Source organism: Callithrix jacchus, chromosome 8 (assembly GCF_049354715.1).
Source record: "Callithrix jacchus isolate 240 chromosome 8, calJac240_pri, whole genome shotgun sequence".
Lineage (NCBI taxonomy): Eukaryota > Metazoa > Chordata > Mammalia > Primates > Cebidae > Callithrix > Callithrix jacchus.
In genome coordinates, this window is record NC_133509.1 from 21,947,460 (window position 1) to 21,963,757 (window position 16,298).

General features: G+C 52.4%; 1 protein-coding gene across 1 annotated transcript; it reads right to left on the bottom strand.

Moving 5' to 3' along the window:
- Positions 1-3,188: 3,188 nt before the first annotated feature.
- Positions 3,189-4,652, bottom strand: RPP25 (ribonuclease P/MRP subunit p25). Its single transcript, XM_002753348.5, has one exon. The coding sequence runs from the start codon at positions 4,461-4,463 to the stop codon at positions 3,864-3,866; it is 600 nt and encodes a 199-aa protein (XP_002753394.2). The 5' UTR covers positions 4,464-4,652; the 3' UTR covers positions 3,189-3,863.
- Positions 4,653-16,298: the final 11,646 nt, after the last annotated feature.

Below are 16,298 nucleotides of genomic sequence, written 5' to 3' on the forward strand. Positions count from 1 at the left end.
CTCCTGGGTTCAGGCAATTCTCCTGCCTCAGCCTCCTGAGTAGCTGGGATTACAGGCACGCACCACCATGCCCAGCTAATTTTTTGTATTTTTAGTAGAGACGGGGTTTCACCATGTTGACCAGGATGGTCTCGATCTCTTGACCTCATGATCCACCCGCCTCGGCCTCCCAAAGTGTTGGGATTACAGGCATGAGCCACTGCGCCCGGCTTATTTGTTTATTTTTAAAAACGGGGTTTCACCATGATGGCCAGGCTGGTCTTGAACTCCTGACCTCAGGTGATCCACCCACCTCGGCCTCCCAAAGTGCTAGGATTACAGGCGAGAGCCACCACGCCCGGCCTTATTTTTCTTTCTTTTCACTAGACTGGACCCTCTTTTTTTTGGTTCGTTTTTTGTTTTGAGATAGAGTCTCACTCTGTTGCCCAGGCTGTAGTGCAACGGCTGGATCTCAGCTCTACCTCCTCCTGGGTTCAAGCAATTCTCCTGTCTCAGCCTCCCAAGTATCTGCCACCATGTCCAGCTAATTTTTGTATTTTTAGTGGAGACAGGGTTTTACCATGTTGGTCAGGCTGGTCTCAAACTCCTGACCTCAGGTGATCTGCCCACCTCGGCCTCCCAAAGTGCTGGGATTACAGGCATGAGTCACCACACCCAGCCAAAACTGGGCTCTCTCTGAGGTACAATGTCTGATTATGCTGTGATTCTACACCCAGCCCCACTCCATTCCCAGTCTGAGTCCTGGTACAACAGTGAACACTTTTTGAATGAATAAAGGCCCAGGTGGAAGTCCACCACCTATCTGACCATGAGCTCTGGGCCTTGCATTATATACTTTTATGTTTCCAAGTGGATTGTTTTCATGACCTCACAGTTTTTTTTGTGTGTGTTTTTTGAGATGGAGTTTTGCTCTTGTTACCTAGGCTGGAGTGTAATGGTGCGATCTCAGCTCACCGCAACCTCCATCTCCTGGGTTCAAGCAATTCTCCTGCCTCAGTCTCCCAAGTAGCTGGGACTACAGGCATGTGCCACCATGCCCAGCTAATTTTTGTATTTTTAGTAGAGACGGGGTTTCACCATGTTGACCAGGATGGTCTCGATCTCTTGACCTTGTGATCCACCTGTCTCGGCCTCCCAAAGTGCTGGGATTATAGGCGTGAGCCACCATGCCCGGCCGACCTCACAGTTTTCTAGGTGTGAGGCTTCACTGCCACTCCTAGTCTGAATGTGTCCCAAGGAAGGGCCAAGGCAAGCACCAGGCTGGGTCCAGGAAGCTCCTGGGTAGAGGCCACTATTAGAAAAATGGGATCTCACAAGGACTCTCCCACTCTGCACTATTCAGCTCCTGAAGTGGGCCTTGTCTCTGAGGTGCTCCCCTAGCTGCCCCTCCCTTTATCCCAGGACTTCAGAGGTTTCCACCTCAGCCTTGGTGGTGGGGAGGGGGCAGAGGAACATCCGTCACCTTCTTTTGGAGCCTGCTCCTAGGTTAGTGGGGCTTCCTTTTATTTGAGCGAGTCTTGCACTGTGGCCCAGGCTGGAGTGCAGTGTTGCAATCTCAGTTCACTGCAAACTATGTGTCCGGTTTAAGCGATTCTCCTGCCTCAGCCTCCTGAGTAGCTGGAATTACATGTGCACGCCCCCATGCCCAGCTAATTTTTTGTAATTTTTTTTTAAGTTGGGGTTTCACCATGATGGCCAGGCTGGTCTCGAACTCCTGACCTCAGGTGATCCACCCACCTCGGCCTCCCAAAGTGCTAGGATTACTGGCATAAGCCACCGTGCCCGGCCAATTTTTTGTATTTTTAGTAGAGACGAGGTTTCACCATGTTGGCCAGGCTGGTTTTGAACTCCTGACCTTGTTATTTGCCTGCCTCGACCTCCCAAAGTGCTGGGATTACAGGCATGAACCACTGCACCCAGCCTCAGGCCCTACTTTCATAGTCCTGGTAATCTGGCAATCAGTCACTAGTGGTCTTGGAAAGTTGGCCCCTTTCCAAAACCAAGACCAGTCTCCCTTAAGCTTCTACCATGAAGGACCTCATCCAAGTTTTATCGTTGCCTTTAGATGCTGAAGCCCAGAAGAAGCTAGGGCATCTTCTCAGGACAGTTTACCTTCTTTCCATGCTTCTTGGAGAACCCCCGAGAGGGTCAGACAAACACACCCAAACCCCTTGGCTCTCTCCAGGGACTCATCAAGAACAGGAATATGGGGAAAGCAATGAGGGACAAAGTCTGGATGACAAAGCTCACCGATCAAAAGCTCAAGCAGAGATACTGAAGGGGAGGGAAACCTCCCTAAAGAGCCCCTCCAGTCAGCCGCAGAACCTATCTCTTGTCACCAGCAGGATTTATTGCAGGGCTCTGCCAGCAAAATGATTTACAAATACATTCTTCCTCACCTCCCCCTTTCCAGGGGTGCTGCTGAGTTGCACGGGAAGAGATCTGCTTCTGAGATCCTGGGGCTGTATGCCTCCTGCTAACTCACCAGAGCTCTTCCAGCACACAGCACTCCCCCCACCCCCCAGCTGGCTTGGAGTTGGGCAGAGAAGCTTATGAGGCCGTTATCTCTCAACAGACAGCTGTGCAGGGCTGGAGGCAGCAGCTTATCAGGAGGCCTGCAGTGATTCACAGCCCAAGTCCCAGCTTCTCTGCTGAATAGTAATTTCCAGCAGTGGAATTGTGCTCAGTCTCTCTCCTCCCCCTTTCCCAAGGGTGTGCTGTCCTTTCTCAGAGAGAGGGCAGTGAAGAGGAGATCCTACCCATGGAGCTGGGGGCTTTGTGCCAGCCTTCTGGGTAAGGCTCAGTCTACTGTCTGGAGGCTGCAGGTTCAGGGACATCACCCTTTGCAGTGACCTCCAGGAGAGCTCCTCTATGCTCTCCTCCTTCCTTCCCCTCCCAGAAAAGCAATGTTTCGCTCCCTTTCCCTTAGTGGTGATGTACAAGGGAACACGGGCACAGCCCCTGAGGCCAGGGCCAGCCAGGGTTGGCAGAGTGGGGGAGGAGAGAGGAAGGAGCCAGGGAATAGACAGTCCCTTGCACTGTTTTGAAGCTGTCCAGTCTCTGTGCCTGACCCTGAAGACTCCAAAGGCTCAGGACCCAAGGCTGGAGGGGAGGGGAGACACAGGGGGCCAGGTCAGAGCTGTCTGTACACAGGCGGGTGCTTAGGAAAAAATTTGGGGACAGAGCCATTTTTGTGCTTGTTTTATTGGAAGCAAGACTCCAGCTGCCAGGCTCAGGGGAGGAGGCCTGGAGAGTTCAGTCTCTGGTCCCCCTCTGGGTCAGCAGGGGGAAAAGGGGTGTTAAAAGAGCTAGAACCCTCAGAGATGCTCCTCTGAAGCCGGGAAGGAAAACTAGAAAGGAAAACTGTCCCGGGGCGGGAGGCGGAATAGGGCCCCACATCTGACTCTCCTACCCTCAAGCAGTCAGTTCTCACCCCCTGCCTTCCTCTGTCAACGGTGGGAGTAACTCCAAGAGCTCTTCTCAGCTTCCACACTCCAGGTGCCCTTCACGAATGCTGGGTGGCTTAGCCCTTGGGGGGTTCCAAACAAGGTTCCAGAATCCCACTGCCCACCATTCTCCCCCAAAGAAGGTCCCAGAAAAGGTGAAGGTGAAGTTCAGTATCTTCAGGCAACACGGGCATAAGCATCAACCATCGCACGAAGTTTTCCTGGGGTGGTCGGGGATCCTCTTCTGCCACTCTTAGGGCCCCTCTCTTGTCGCCTTAAGGTCCATGCTACCTGTCTTGAGCTGTGTCCAGGTTGTGGGCTCCAGAGGAGAAAGGAGTGAAAGGCTGGAGGTGCAAGTGAAGGTGGAGGTGCTGTGGGAAGATCCTGCCGGTCTAGGTGGCCCGCAGTCCGGAGTTCTCAGGCTGTCTGATCCTCGTCCGCAGCCCCTGGCTCGGGTTGCGATCGCTTCGCGGAGCCTTCTCCAGCTGCGGGTTCCCCTAAGCTCCTCTTGGACGTCGGCGCGGCAGGCGGGGACGAGGGACCAGGATGGGGGTTCGGGGGCTGGTAGCCGAGCTGTCGCGGATCCAGCGCGTCCTTGGAAAGTAGGATGGCGAGGCCCGGCACGTTCTTAAGTACGCTGAGGCTAGCGGCCGGCTCGCCAGGCTTCTGACCCTGCGTGGGCCCAGGCGGGAGGCTCTGCCACACCTCGCGCACGCTCCGGTAGCGCAGCCGCGTGACCTGGTGCAGGCCCGCCAGGCGGCGCTTGAGGATCTCGGCGCACGTGACGGTTTTGGTGGTGGCCCGGCCGCAGCCGCTGAAGACGATGGCGCGCGTGGCTGGCTGCGCCATGCTGGCGGTGGCGAAGGCCATCAGGTTCCGGATCTTGCTGCCCTCCTTGACCCGCATGTGCACCGCGCCTGGCGCCAGGTCTGCGAAGGGGCCGGAGCCCGGGCCGCCCCCCTCGGCCCCGCCCCCCGCTGGCGCCTCTTCGGAGCGCACCTTACGGAAGTTCTCCATGCGCCGTCGTCGCCGGGACCACTGTCTGTGCCATGGGGCGGCCTCAGCCCTGCGGCTGCATGGCCGCCGGTCGCGCCCTACAAGGGCCAGCAGGGGTAAGGGCGCTGGAGCAGCGCGGACGCCGGCGGGCGGGCTGGGACGGCGCGATCTCGGCCCTACTTCTCTCAAGCGGGTGCCGCTCTACTCCGCGCTCGGGGAGCCCGTTGCTCCGCGCCTTTAGCTGAGGCCCCGCCCCTGCCGCCAGGCCCCGCCCCTGACCCGGCCCGGCCCGCCCGGGTCCCAGCCTCACCCGCTTTTCTTGGCGAGTCCGAGTCCGGGTCCTCAGCTACGCGGGCGTGGGAGCGGGCGCGCTGCGGGGCGCATGGGGAGGTGAAGGTGAAGTTCCACTATAATCGCCATCAGCGTCCTCCGGGCCAACGCTCACAAATCGGCAGCCTAAATAAAAGCTGTGCTTGCTGTGCCAACACCGCTTCAGACCCGGCATCCGAGCCCTTACGCGTTGCAACTAAAGGCTTCCTCTCGTCCCCTCCCAGGGAGAGATTTCCGAGAGGCTTACTGGGGCCTCGCTCCTCCTCCCTCCCCTCGGGGAACACCCCCACCTTTTTTCCACTCCCAAGTATTCTTGCCTCAAGGACAGCTAGTGCGCGGTCAGCAGAGTGCGGGAGGAGCTGGCTCCAGCTCCATTCCGCACCTCCTCTCGGGCGACTACGTCGCGGCGTGGTCCTCGGGGGGCGCGGGAGACCCAGGCTTCAGCCTCGCCACGTCTGCCCACGGCTCGAGGCTCCTGGACCCCCGCGTACCCCTGGGACGTGGAGAATGAGGCTTTGGGCCAGGCTGTTCCCCCAGGCGCACGGGGAAGCGGGCGAGACCTCTTCTGGAGAGGCCGTAGGCTCGCTCCACTCATGCCCGAGAGCCCACCCTTAGAGCCGCACGCTCTAGGGCGAGCCAGGTACAGTGCCCCGTCAACGTGGCCGCCCCTATCCTCCCAGGTAGAATTCGCTCAGGCAACCTTGGCCCCTTGAGACCCAGTGAGGTCCTTTTTGGAAAGGAGGCTGGGTGACCGCAGATTTTAAGAAAGAAGCGAGGGGCCGGGCGCGGTGTCTGACGTCCGTAATCCCAGCACTTTGGGGGGCCGAGGCGGACGGATTACTTGAGATCAGGAGTTCGACCAGCCTGGCCAACATGGTGAAACACCGTCTCCACTAAACATACAAAAATTAGCTGGGCGTGGTTGCGCTGGTCTGTAATCCCATCTTCTCGGGAGGCCGGGGCAGGAGAATCGCTTGAACCCGGGATGTGAGGCCGCAGTGAGAGGAGATCACGCCACTGGGCTCCAGCCTGGGCAACAGAGCAAGACTCTGTCTCAAAAATAAATAAGTAAAAATAAAGAGGCTGGGTGCGGTGGTTCACACCTGTAATCCCAGCATTTTGGGAGGCTGAGGCAGGCGGATCACGAGGTCAGGAAATCAAGACCATCCTGGCCAACATGGTGAAACCCCGTCTCTATAAACAAAAATAATAATAAATAAATAATTAAAAAAGAGAAGGGAGGGATACCCCCCTTTCTCTATGATATGATTATTACCCATTGCATGCCTGCATCAAAACATCTCAGGTACCCTACAAATATAGACACCTATTATGCACCCACAAAAATTAAAAAGAAAGACTTTACAAAAATAAAAGAAAGAAGGGAGGAGGCGGGGCGAGGGGCGCTGAAGCCTTGGGGGCATTATGAAGCTACTGGATGCTTCTCGTCGGAAATTCCATGGGACCGAAAGAGTGGCCCGGGGTCTCCTGCAGGGTGAGAGAAGCATTAGAGAAAGATGAGATTGAGGCTGTCAGGACTGCTGATGGAAGGGAGTGCTTGTGAGAGGGGACCTGACTCCCTAAAACTGCCCTCGGGCCTCGCCCGTCGTCCTTTCATCCGCCTCACGCCCAGTCAGGACTGAGGGAGGGCGGCAGATCTGGTCCCAGTCGGAGGACGGACGGGACGTGGCGGGGAGGGACACCAAGAGCTAGGGTGGGCAGGCAACCGCGAAAGTGCTGGGGGCGTGACGGTTGCTGGGCCTCAGTTGGAGATCAGGCTGCCAGACCCTTTTCTCCCTCCTCCCGCTGTTCTCGCCTCCTGGGCATCTGCAGCAGCTCTCCGTCTCCGTCCCTGCTGTTCAGAACCAGGGTTTACCCCTTTACCACGCGTTGGGAGTGGCCGCGGCGCCTGGACCTTGGCACCCCAATGTATGACTGGCTGACACCCCTCCCCGTCTTCTGCTGGGATCAGGAACCCTCGGGGTATGCTCCGAACCGGGACCTCGGTCTCGCTCCAGTCTCTGTGGGCCCCACACAGTGGTGGGCACTAGAGGCACAACAGCCTTGAAGATGCAAAGACTGTCCGCAGCGCGTGGCGGGGCATGGGGAACCGCGGGCTATGTAAGGTCAGGCCCTGAGAGGAAGCCCCCGAAAGGCTGGAAGTTACGTTGGAACAGGCTGGTTTTAGAAGGAGCGAGCTCTCCGTCCCCGGGGGTATGCAAGCTTGAGCTGCACGATCACTTGGAAGGGATTAGGCGGAGGTCTGTCATTTGGAGGAAGGGTCCTGGGAGCTTCGGGTTTGTGTAGGGCGAGAACGGGGCTGTTCTGCGCCAGGTTGGCCCTCGAGGACGACGCCGCCCCCACGCTCCTAAACTGCTGTCTGCTGTGGAAGACTCGTGTTCACTGCTCTGCACAGTCGGTGAAGGGAGAACGTCAAAAAGGCCCGCATCCCCTCCTCTGCCGGTCCCCTCCTCTTCCCCCGCTCCCTCTGCAGCACTTAAAATGTAAATGTACATCGTGATTAGCCGCGGGGTCGCTAATTACAGCTGAAGCCATTCATTACACTGTCAGCGCGCGTCGCAGCCCGCCGGCTGTGCGCTTCCTCCTGGCCGCGGAGGGGCGCGGGGGGTGGGGGCGGGAGATGAGTGGAGTGAGGGCGGAAGGATGGGGTGCTGTGAGTTAGGGTAATGCAGCAGGCCTGGAGGAAGCGGGAGTGGGAGAGAGCGGGAAGCGAGTGGGCGGTGAAGGACGGGGCAGAGTGGCCGGAGAGAGGAGAAAAGCAAGAGGCAGGAAGGAATTGGGGCGTGAAGTAGTGAGGACGCTGGGAAAGGGACTATGAGGGGGGAAACGGAGTAGGGGACTGGGCAAAGGGAGAAAAACCTGCGAAGAGGGTGGAAGCCCCAGGGAGGGGCGAAACCCCAGGGAGAGGCCGGAGTCAGAGGAGGGGTTACAGGGCTCAACTTCAGAAAGGCTGGTAGATAAAGTAGAGCATCAGTAGTTAGAAAACACCATGGCTAGAGGCCGGGCGCGGTGGCTCACGCCTGTAATCCCAGCACTTTGGAAGGCCGAGGCTGGCGATTCACTAGGTCAAGAGATCGAGACCATCCTGGTCAACATGGTGAAACCTCGCCTCTACTAAAAACACAAAACTTAGCTGGGCATGGTGGCGCAGCCTGTAATCCCAGCTACTCGGGAGGCTGAGGTAGGAGAATTGCTTGAGGTGGAGGTTGTGGTGAGCCGAGATGGCGCCATTGCACCCCGGCCTGAGTAATAAGAGAGAAACTCCGTCTCAAAAGCAAAAACAAACAATAAACACCATGGTTAGAAAAGTGGAATCAACCAAGATGTTGTGATAAAGGAGCTGGGTGCCAGCCATACACGCAGTAGGGGAGCATTTATTTCCGTGTGTGTTTATAGATGTAAATGTATTTTTAAAATACCTGCCAGAAAACAGCACACTGACTTCTCGTTACCACATCCAGTTTTCCTTACCTTCTTTAAGAAAAGGACTATTAAATATGCGTACAAAGTTAAATAGAGTCTTGGAGCAGCTGGTATAAATGAGCTACTGACCCTGAAGCTTCAGCTTCGATTAGCTTCTTTCTGCCTCTTTGTGACCTTGGACAATTTACCTAACCCATTTGCCTTGGCTTTGTCATCTGTAAAATGGGGCTAATTATAGTAATCCACCTCACTGAGTGATTATGAGACACAGTAGTCTTGGAACCTTGGCTGCTAAGTTCTCAGGCAATGTTAGCTGTTATTATTTTTTATTTATTTTTTTGTGAATAAAATAAAAAAATTTTTTTGAGACATTGTCTCGCTCTGTTGCCAGGCTCCAGGCTGGAGTACAATGGTGCAATCTCAGCTCACTGCAATCTCCACCTCCTGAGTTCAAGCAATTCTCCTGCCTCCGCCTCCCAAGTAGCTGGGACTACAGGCATGCGCCACCACGCCCAGATAATTTTTGTATTATTATGATTATTATTTTGAGACAGAGTTTCACTCTTGTTGCCCAGGCTGGAGTCCAATGGCACGATCTCAACTTACTGCAACCTCCGCCTCCTGGGTTCAAGCAATTCTCCTGCCTCAGCCTCCCGAGTAGCTGGGACTACAGGCATGTGCCACCAGGCCCAGCTAATTTTTGTATTTTTTTAGTAGAGACGGGGTTTCACCATGTTGACCAGGATGGTCTCGATCTCTTGACTTCATGATCCACCCGCCTCGGCCTCCCAACGTGCTGGGATTATAGGCGTGAGCCACCGCGCCCGGCCTTAATTTTTGTATTATTTCGAAGAGATGGGGTTTCACCATGTTAGCCAGAATGGTCCTGATCTCTTGACCTCGTGATCTGCCCGCCTCGGCCTCCCAAAGTGCTGGGATTACAGGCGTGAGCCACTGGGCCTGGCAATAAAATAAATTTTTTTAAAGGATTAGGGGAAAGAAAACCGGTGAAAAGGAAAAGAAATTGGGAAAGCCTCAGAAATAATAGCAGTTTTCATCATATGTTAGGAACTGTCGAGTGGCAAGTTAGACTCCTTTCACCCTCAGAGGAGGCACTGGGGTAGCTAGGCTAGAGCCCAAGCCTAGCCAATACATCTCTGAAAAGCTTCCCTGGGGCCTTCCAGCAGCATACCCTACTTCCCATGGACAAATCTCCCATGTTCACACTGGAGGTAAGTCCCTGATGCAGCCCTTCTCCTCGGTCTCCTGTGGCGGGAGGAGGGTGAGGAGCTCTTCCTGAACCTAGTCCCAGCCTCTTTGGGCAGGGGCTTGGGAGTATGTAGGTAGAGAAGGCATAAGAAAGTTGGCAGGGAAGAACAAAATAAAATTAAATTAAATTAAAAAAAAGAAAGTTAGCAGGGCCAGAGGGAACTCAGATTTAGCAGGCACCCACCAAGTGCCAAGCATTGGGTCCGATGCATTGAATCTCCATACTCTTCCTTTCCAGGAAGGTATGATCATTGTTTGACAGATGTGAAACTGAGATCCAGAGAGGTTAAATAACTTGTCCTATGTACCACAGCTAGAAAGCGGGACCCACAGATGTTTGAACCCAGAACTCTGACTCACTTTACTATCTCAGCTGAACATAAGAGAAAAATAAACTTTTAAATGACTTGAATTGCCCAATAAAGAAAGGTAGGGGTTAGCTTTGGGAGACGAGGGTGTTTCCACACTGGGAAAGATGTATTGGTGCTATCGCTGCATAAAAATTACCCCACAGCTCAGCAGCTTTCAACAGCAAACATTTGGCCAGGTGCAGTGGCTCACACCTGTAATCTTAACACTTTGGGAGGCTGGGGCTGGAGGATTGCTAGAGACCAGGAAGGTGAGATTGCAGTAAGCTGTGACTGTACCACTGCGTTCCAGCCTGGGCAGCAGATGGAGACACTGTCTCAAAACACACAAAAAAACCCCAATGACAATCATGTATTATTGTGAGATCACACAATTTCTGAGGGTCAGAAATCCAAGAGCAACTTAAAGAGGTCTCATCTAGGGGCCGGGTGCAGTGGCTCACGCCTGTAATCCAAGCACTTTGGAGGCCAAGGCAGGCGGATCATCTGAGGTGGGGAGTTCAAGACCAACCTGACCAACATGGTGAAAACCCGTCTTTAAAAAGAAAAAAAGAAAAAAAAAGGGGGTCTCATCTAGCTCAGGGTCTGTCATGAGGCTGCATTCAAGATGTCACCTGGACCTGGAGGATCTACTCCCAAATTTACTTCACATGTCTGTTGGTCAGATGTCTGTTGGTCACATGAATGTTGGTCAGACATATGACCAACATTCTTTATTCTGTTTCTTCATTGGTGTGATCATGACCCAGCAGCTGGCTTCCCCTAGAGCAAGTGATCAGAGAGAGACAAAGACAGAGGGACAGACAAAAGAAGCAGGAAGCTGCAGTGTCTGTTATGGACCAGCCTCCTCGCACGCCATCATTTAGAGTTTATTCTATTAGTTGGAAGGCAGCCCAGCCTACATTCAAAGGGAGGGGTTTTAGACTCCATTTCCAGAAGGGAAGGGTATCAAAGAACTGTAGGCATTTCAAAATCACAACAGAAGGGGGGTGTTTGGTGGCAAATTTAGGAAGAGAGGGAAGAAAGCATCAACACATTGAAGCAAATATGTGAAAGAACGCTGACCTTGAATCAAGAGAGCTAGGTTTATTTCCTGGCATGCAGCAAGCACTTAATAAACGTTTGTTAAGTGAATGCATGAGTTACAACTTTTCTGAGATTACTTTCACGGACACAAGAGCAGTTACCATCCTACATGCTCTCCTGAGGGTTGAGTGGGATTATGGGTGTCAGAGCTCTTTGTAAATTTACCTGGGAGTGAATGTGGTCTGGGATACAGGAGAGGGCTGTGCCATACAAGAGCCTCTGCCCAGGCCAGGCATCTCTTCTGTCAGACTGAGTCCCAGGCCCTGGGGTAGGGCTCTGATGCCAGCTCTCCTCCTCAGCTGTCTATCTCAGCCCCAGTCCAACCTCCTCACCATGGCTCAGCTCTAGGTATTGCTTTTCTACTTGAGCAAGTCAGGACAGGACCCAGGAGCCTTATCACCAGCCAAGCCTCTCGCCTTCAGGCCACTCTTCCTTCTGTGCTGCTCTGGCCCCAAAGTTGGGGAACACGGGTTTGCACTGCAAACCTAGTGAGCGGTGCCATTTGAGGACAAGAACCATTAATCTTGCATGAAATTCAATTACTCTCCTAGCAGAGAGGCCAAGTCACCCGAGTCCTAGGAGGGAGAGGGGATGCGTGAGTCCTAGAATGAATGAGGAGAGGTGTCTGTGGGAGGGGAAAGGAGAAGAGAGGTAAAAGCATTCATGGGGCCTCCTTCTCCATCTCCCCGAGACTGGAATGCTGCCATTAGTCCCCCATCTTCTTTCCAGAACTTAAAGGCAAGTGCATCAAAAAGCCACTCACCTGGGCAATGTTAGTGTTCCCAGGAGAGCTCCTGTTCCCGAAAGACTTCCCAAGAGCCTGCTGTGATGCCTGAAATTCCCCATCATTGCTTCCCTCCTTAGGATCAGTTTTATCCTCTGAAGATAAGGTCCCTCCAAAGTGGGAACTGATCAAAACAAAATAATCACGATGCTTGAGAACTTTGGGGCGGGAGGAAGATGCTGATAAAGTGAGGAATCATTATCAATTACAGCCGACATTTAGTTAGCATGTACTATGTGCCAGACACTATACTAAGCACTTTACATGTACAGACTCATTCACATACAATGAACACAAACACGATGAGGTAGCTGCCACCCACTTTATATGTAAAGTAGAGCCAGATCCAGAGACAGATGGTCTGGCTCCGGTGTCCGCTCTTAATCATGGCACTAGACCATTGCAGGAGGAAGGGGAGGCAAGGCAGAAAGCCACCAGCTATCATCAAGACCTCTCTGGCTATCTGTAATGAAGGGGACAGCACTCCAGGGCGAGTTCTCCTTTGCATTTGTCTGGTGTGGAAGGCATCAGGGCTGCTCCTTTTCCTCCAGCACTGACCTGAGGCAGAGCTAGGGTGCTTGGTTGGGTCTGCCTCCCTAGAAATGTATCATATGCCCTCTGGGGTGCACTGAGGTTTTTGTTTACAACTCAGAAAATGCTTGCCCATTTGACACCCAGAAGCAGCTAATGGGATGGTTGCCCTTGGTCAATCTATCGAACATTTCTGTACCTCAGTTTCTTTCCTTGTGAAATGGAAACAAGGACAATAGTATTTATTTCTTAGAATTGGCTCAGGCTAGCCTGGGCACAGTGGCTCATGCCTTTAATCCCAGCACTTTGGGAGGCCAAGGTGGGCAGATCTATTGAGGTCAGAAGTTTGAGACCAGGCCGGGCATGGTGGCTCATGCCTGTAATCCAAGCACTTTGGAGGCCAAGGTGGGCGGATCACCTGGGGTGGGGAGTTCAAGACCAGCCAGACCAACATGGTAAAACCCCATCTTAAAAAAAAAAAAAAGTTTGAGACCAGCCTGGCCAACATGGCGAAACCTCATCTCTACTAAAAATAGAAAAATTAGCTGGGCATGATGGTATACACCTGTAATCCAAGCTACTCAGGAGGCTGAGTCAGGAGAATCACTTGAACCTGGGAGGCGGAGGTTGCAGTGAGTCGAGATTGGGCCACTGCACTCCAGCCTGGATGACACAGCGAGACAGAGCCAAAAAAAAAAAAGAAAAAGGATCGTCTTAGGTTATAACTCAGTACCTCCATGGGGTTGTCACTCCAGTTTTCAGAGTTAGGCTAAATCCCTTGTCTACAGACTCAGCTACTGAACATTACAACGTGCAGGGAAAACAGTGGGGAAGGGGCGTGGGAATGCGGTAAAAAAACACAGGAAGGCGGAAGGGGGATGTCGACTTCACGTGGCAGCCAGCACTGTTGGGCCTCAGCTGTTCGTTGACAGGCAGGAATGCCGGCCCAGTGGTTTTATTTTGATTGTGTGTGATTGAACATTTTCTGCTTCATTTCAATGAGAGTTGGCTGTACCAGCTTTTCTGAATGTTACATACATAGAACCCTTCTTCCTTCACATCCGGTTGAGTCAGGCTCATGACAAACAACGTAATTTCATTGCTGTAGAGGCCCCTAGGGTCTGGCGCACTGGGAAGAAGCCAGGAAATTGTTCCCTTTTTCCTGGGTCACCTCTCTTCCTGACAGTTGTTCCTTTCCCACCCACCCCCTCCACGGTGGTGAGAGTAGAAACAGCATTTTTCACATACTACCCTTGACCCCTCCATCCCCCAGCCTCCCAGCCTGGAACAGAGCCCCCAAATCAAGCTGGATGAATTGGGGTTCCTCTCAGTTCCAGGAGACACTGGTCAAATTCCTTTTAAGGCCACAAGGGTAATTATCGCCAAGTAATTGTCTTCCTTCTGTTGAAGAAATGATAAAGTAAATCAAACGTGCCTGCCATCTACTCTGAAGTAAATCACAAGGCACCCTGCATGTATTCTCCGGGAAGATACATTTTATACATTTCAACAAGGAAAATGAACGTATTTTGTTTGCAAAATTGCTGGGAGAACTCTCTATCTCTCTCTGCCCAGAAATTGTGTGTACCTGCTGATGAATGACTTGCCTGGTGAACCTGCCGAGGGAGAGATAATAGAGTTGTGATTGGATGTCACCAGCGCTCATCATTTCAGCCCTGGGAGAAGTCATGGGAGCACGCAGAACTCTTCCCTTCAACGAAGCAATTGTCTTGTAACCACAGATTTTCTTCCTTCACTGGGGCTGTGGGCACACTTTTAAGATTCTGCCCTGAAGTCCAAGTGAGCTACACAGGTCCAGTGTTTTCAAAAAAGAAGCCCCCAAATTTATGTTTTTATGTGACAGTTCCAGGTTTTTATTATTTATTTATTTATTTTTGAGACGGATTCTAGCTCTGTAGCCCAGCTGGAATGCAGTGGTGCAATCTCGGCTCACTGCAACCCCCACGTCCCGGGTTCAAGCAAGTCTCCTGCCTCAGTCTCCCAAGTAGCTGGGACTATAGGCACGCACCACCACGCCCAGCTAATTCTTGTATTTTTAGTAGTGACGGGGTTTCACCATGTTGGCCAGGATGGTCTCGATCTCCTGACCTTGTGATTGCCCACCTTGACCTCCCAAAGTGCTGGGATTACAGGTGTGAGCCACCGTGCCTGGCCCAGGTTTTGATTTTTTGTTTTTTTACATTCCTTTTTGAGGCAAGGTCTCATTCTTTTGCCCAGAGCTGGAGTGCAGTGGTGCCATCATCGCTCATGGCAGCCCTAAACCCCTGGGCTCAAGGGATTCTGCAGGCACATATCACGTGGCCAGTTCCAGGTTTTTAAATGTTGTCAACTGTTTCAGTTATCTGTTGCTAACAAATCACCTTAAAATCACAAATCTCCTTATTTAGCTGCTAAAATAGCAATGATGTATTATTTGTTTTTTACTATTATAATTTTTTGAAAAATAGAGATGGGCTGGGTACAGTGGCTCACGCCTATAATCCCAGCCCTTTGGGAGCCCGAGATGGGTGGATCACTTGAGGTCAGGAGTTCTAGACCAGCCTGGCCAATATAGTGAAACCCCATCTCCACTAAAAACACAAAATTAGCCAGGCATGGTGGTGGGCACCTGTAATCCCAGCTATTCAGGAGGCTGAGGCAGGAGAATTGCTTCAACTTGGAAGGCAGAGGTTATGGTGAGCTGAGACCCTGCCATTGCATTCCAGCCTGGGCAACAGAGCAAGACTCCATCTAAAAAAACAAATAAATAAAGATGGAGTCTCACTGTGTTACCCAGGCTGGTCTTGAACTCCTGGGCTCAAGCGATCTGCCCACCTCAGCCTCCCAAAGGGCTGAGATTATACGAGTGAGCCACCATGTCCAGCCAATGATGTATTATCTCTCTCTCTCTCTTTTTTTTTTTTTTTTTAAAGACAGGGTTTCACCATGTTGGTTAGGGTGGTCTTGAACTCCCGACTTCAGGTGATCCACCCACCTTGGCCTCCAAAGTGCTTGGATTACAGGCGTGAGCCACTGCACCCGGCCAATGATGTATTATTTCTAATTACTATTTTGGCTGGGCTCAGCTGGGCAGTTAATTCTACTCCACTTAATGCTGGCTGTGGTCACTCACATGGCTTCATTCAGCTGGGAGCTTGACAGAGGTCAGAACACTCAAGATGGCTTCATTCGTATGTCTAGTGCCTCAGCTGGGGTGGCTGGAAGGCTGGGGGTGCTGGCTGGGCCTCTCACCTAAGCTCTTTTCTTGAGTGGTTGGATCCCAAAAAGGTGAAAATGGGAGCTGCAAGGCCTTATAGGGCCTAGATCTAGATGCCACCCATTATCACGTCCTCTACATTTCACTGGCCAAACCAAGATACATGTCTAGACCAGATTCAAGGGATAGGGAAATAAACTGCACCTCTTGGTGAAAGGCCTGACCTGCATATACAAGACTGGGAGGAATGTTGGCAGCCGTCTCTGCAGGCAAGCTACCACATCAACTAATTCATGGGGGGTTTTTTTTGTTTTTGTTTTTTTTTAAAGATGGGGTTTCATCATGATGGCCAGGCTGGTCTTGAACTCCTGACCTCAGGTGATCCACCCACCTCGGCCTCCCAAAGTGCTAGGATACAGCATGAGCGACCGCACCTGGCCACTCACTTTTTTTTTTTTTTTTTTTTTTTTGAGACAGAGTCTCATTCTGTTGCCAGGCACCAGGCTGGAGTGCAGTGGTGTGATCTCGGTTCACTGCAACCTCCGGCTCCTGGGTTCAAGCAATTCTCCTGCCTCAGTCTCCTGGGTAGCTGGGACTACAGGTGCACACCACCACACCCAGCTAATTTTTTTGTATTTTTAGTAGAGACGGGGTTTTACTGTGTTGGCCAGTATGGTCTCGATCTCTTGACCTCATGATCTGCCTGCCTCGGCATCCCAAAGTGCTGGGATTACAGGCCTGAGCCACCTGTGCCTGACCACGCCCAGCTAATTTTTGTATTTTGTTTGTAGAGGTGGGGTTTTGCCATGTTGACTCCAGCCTGGTGC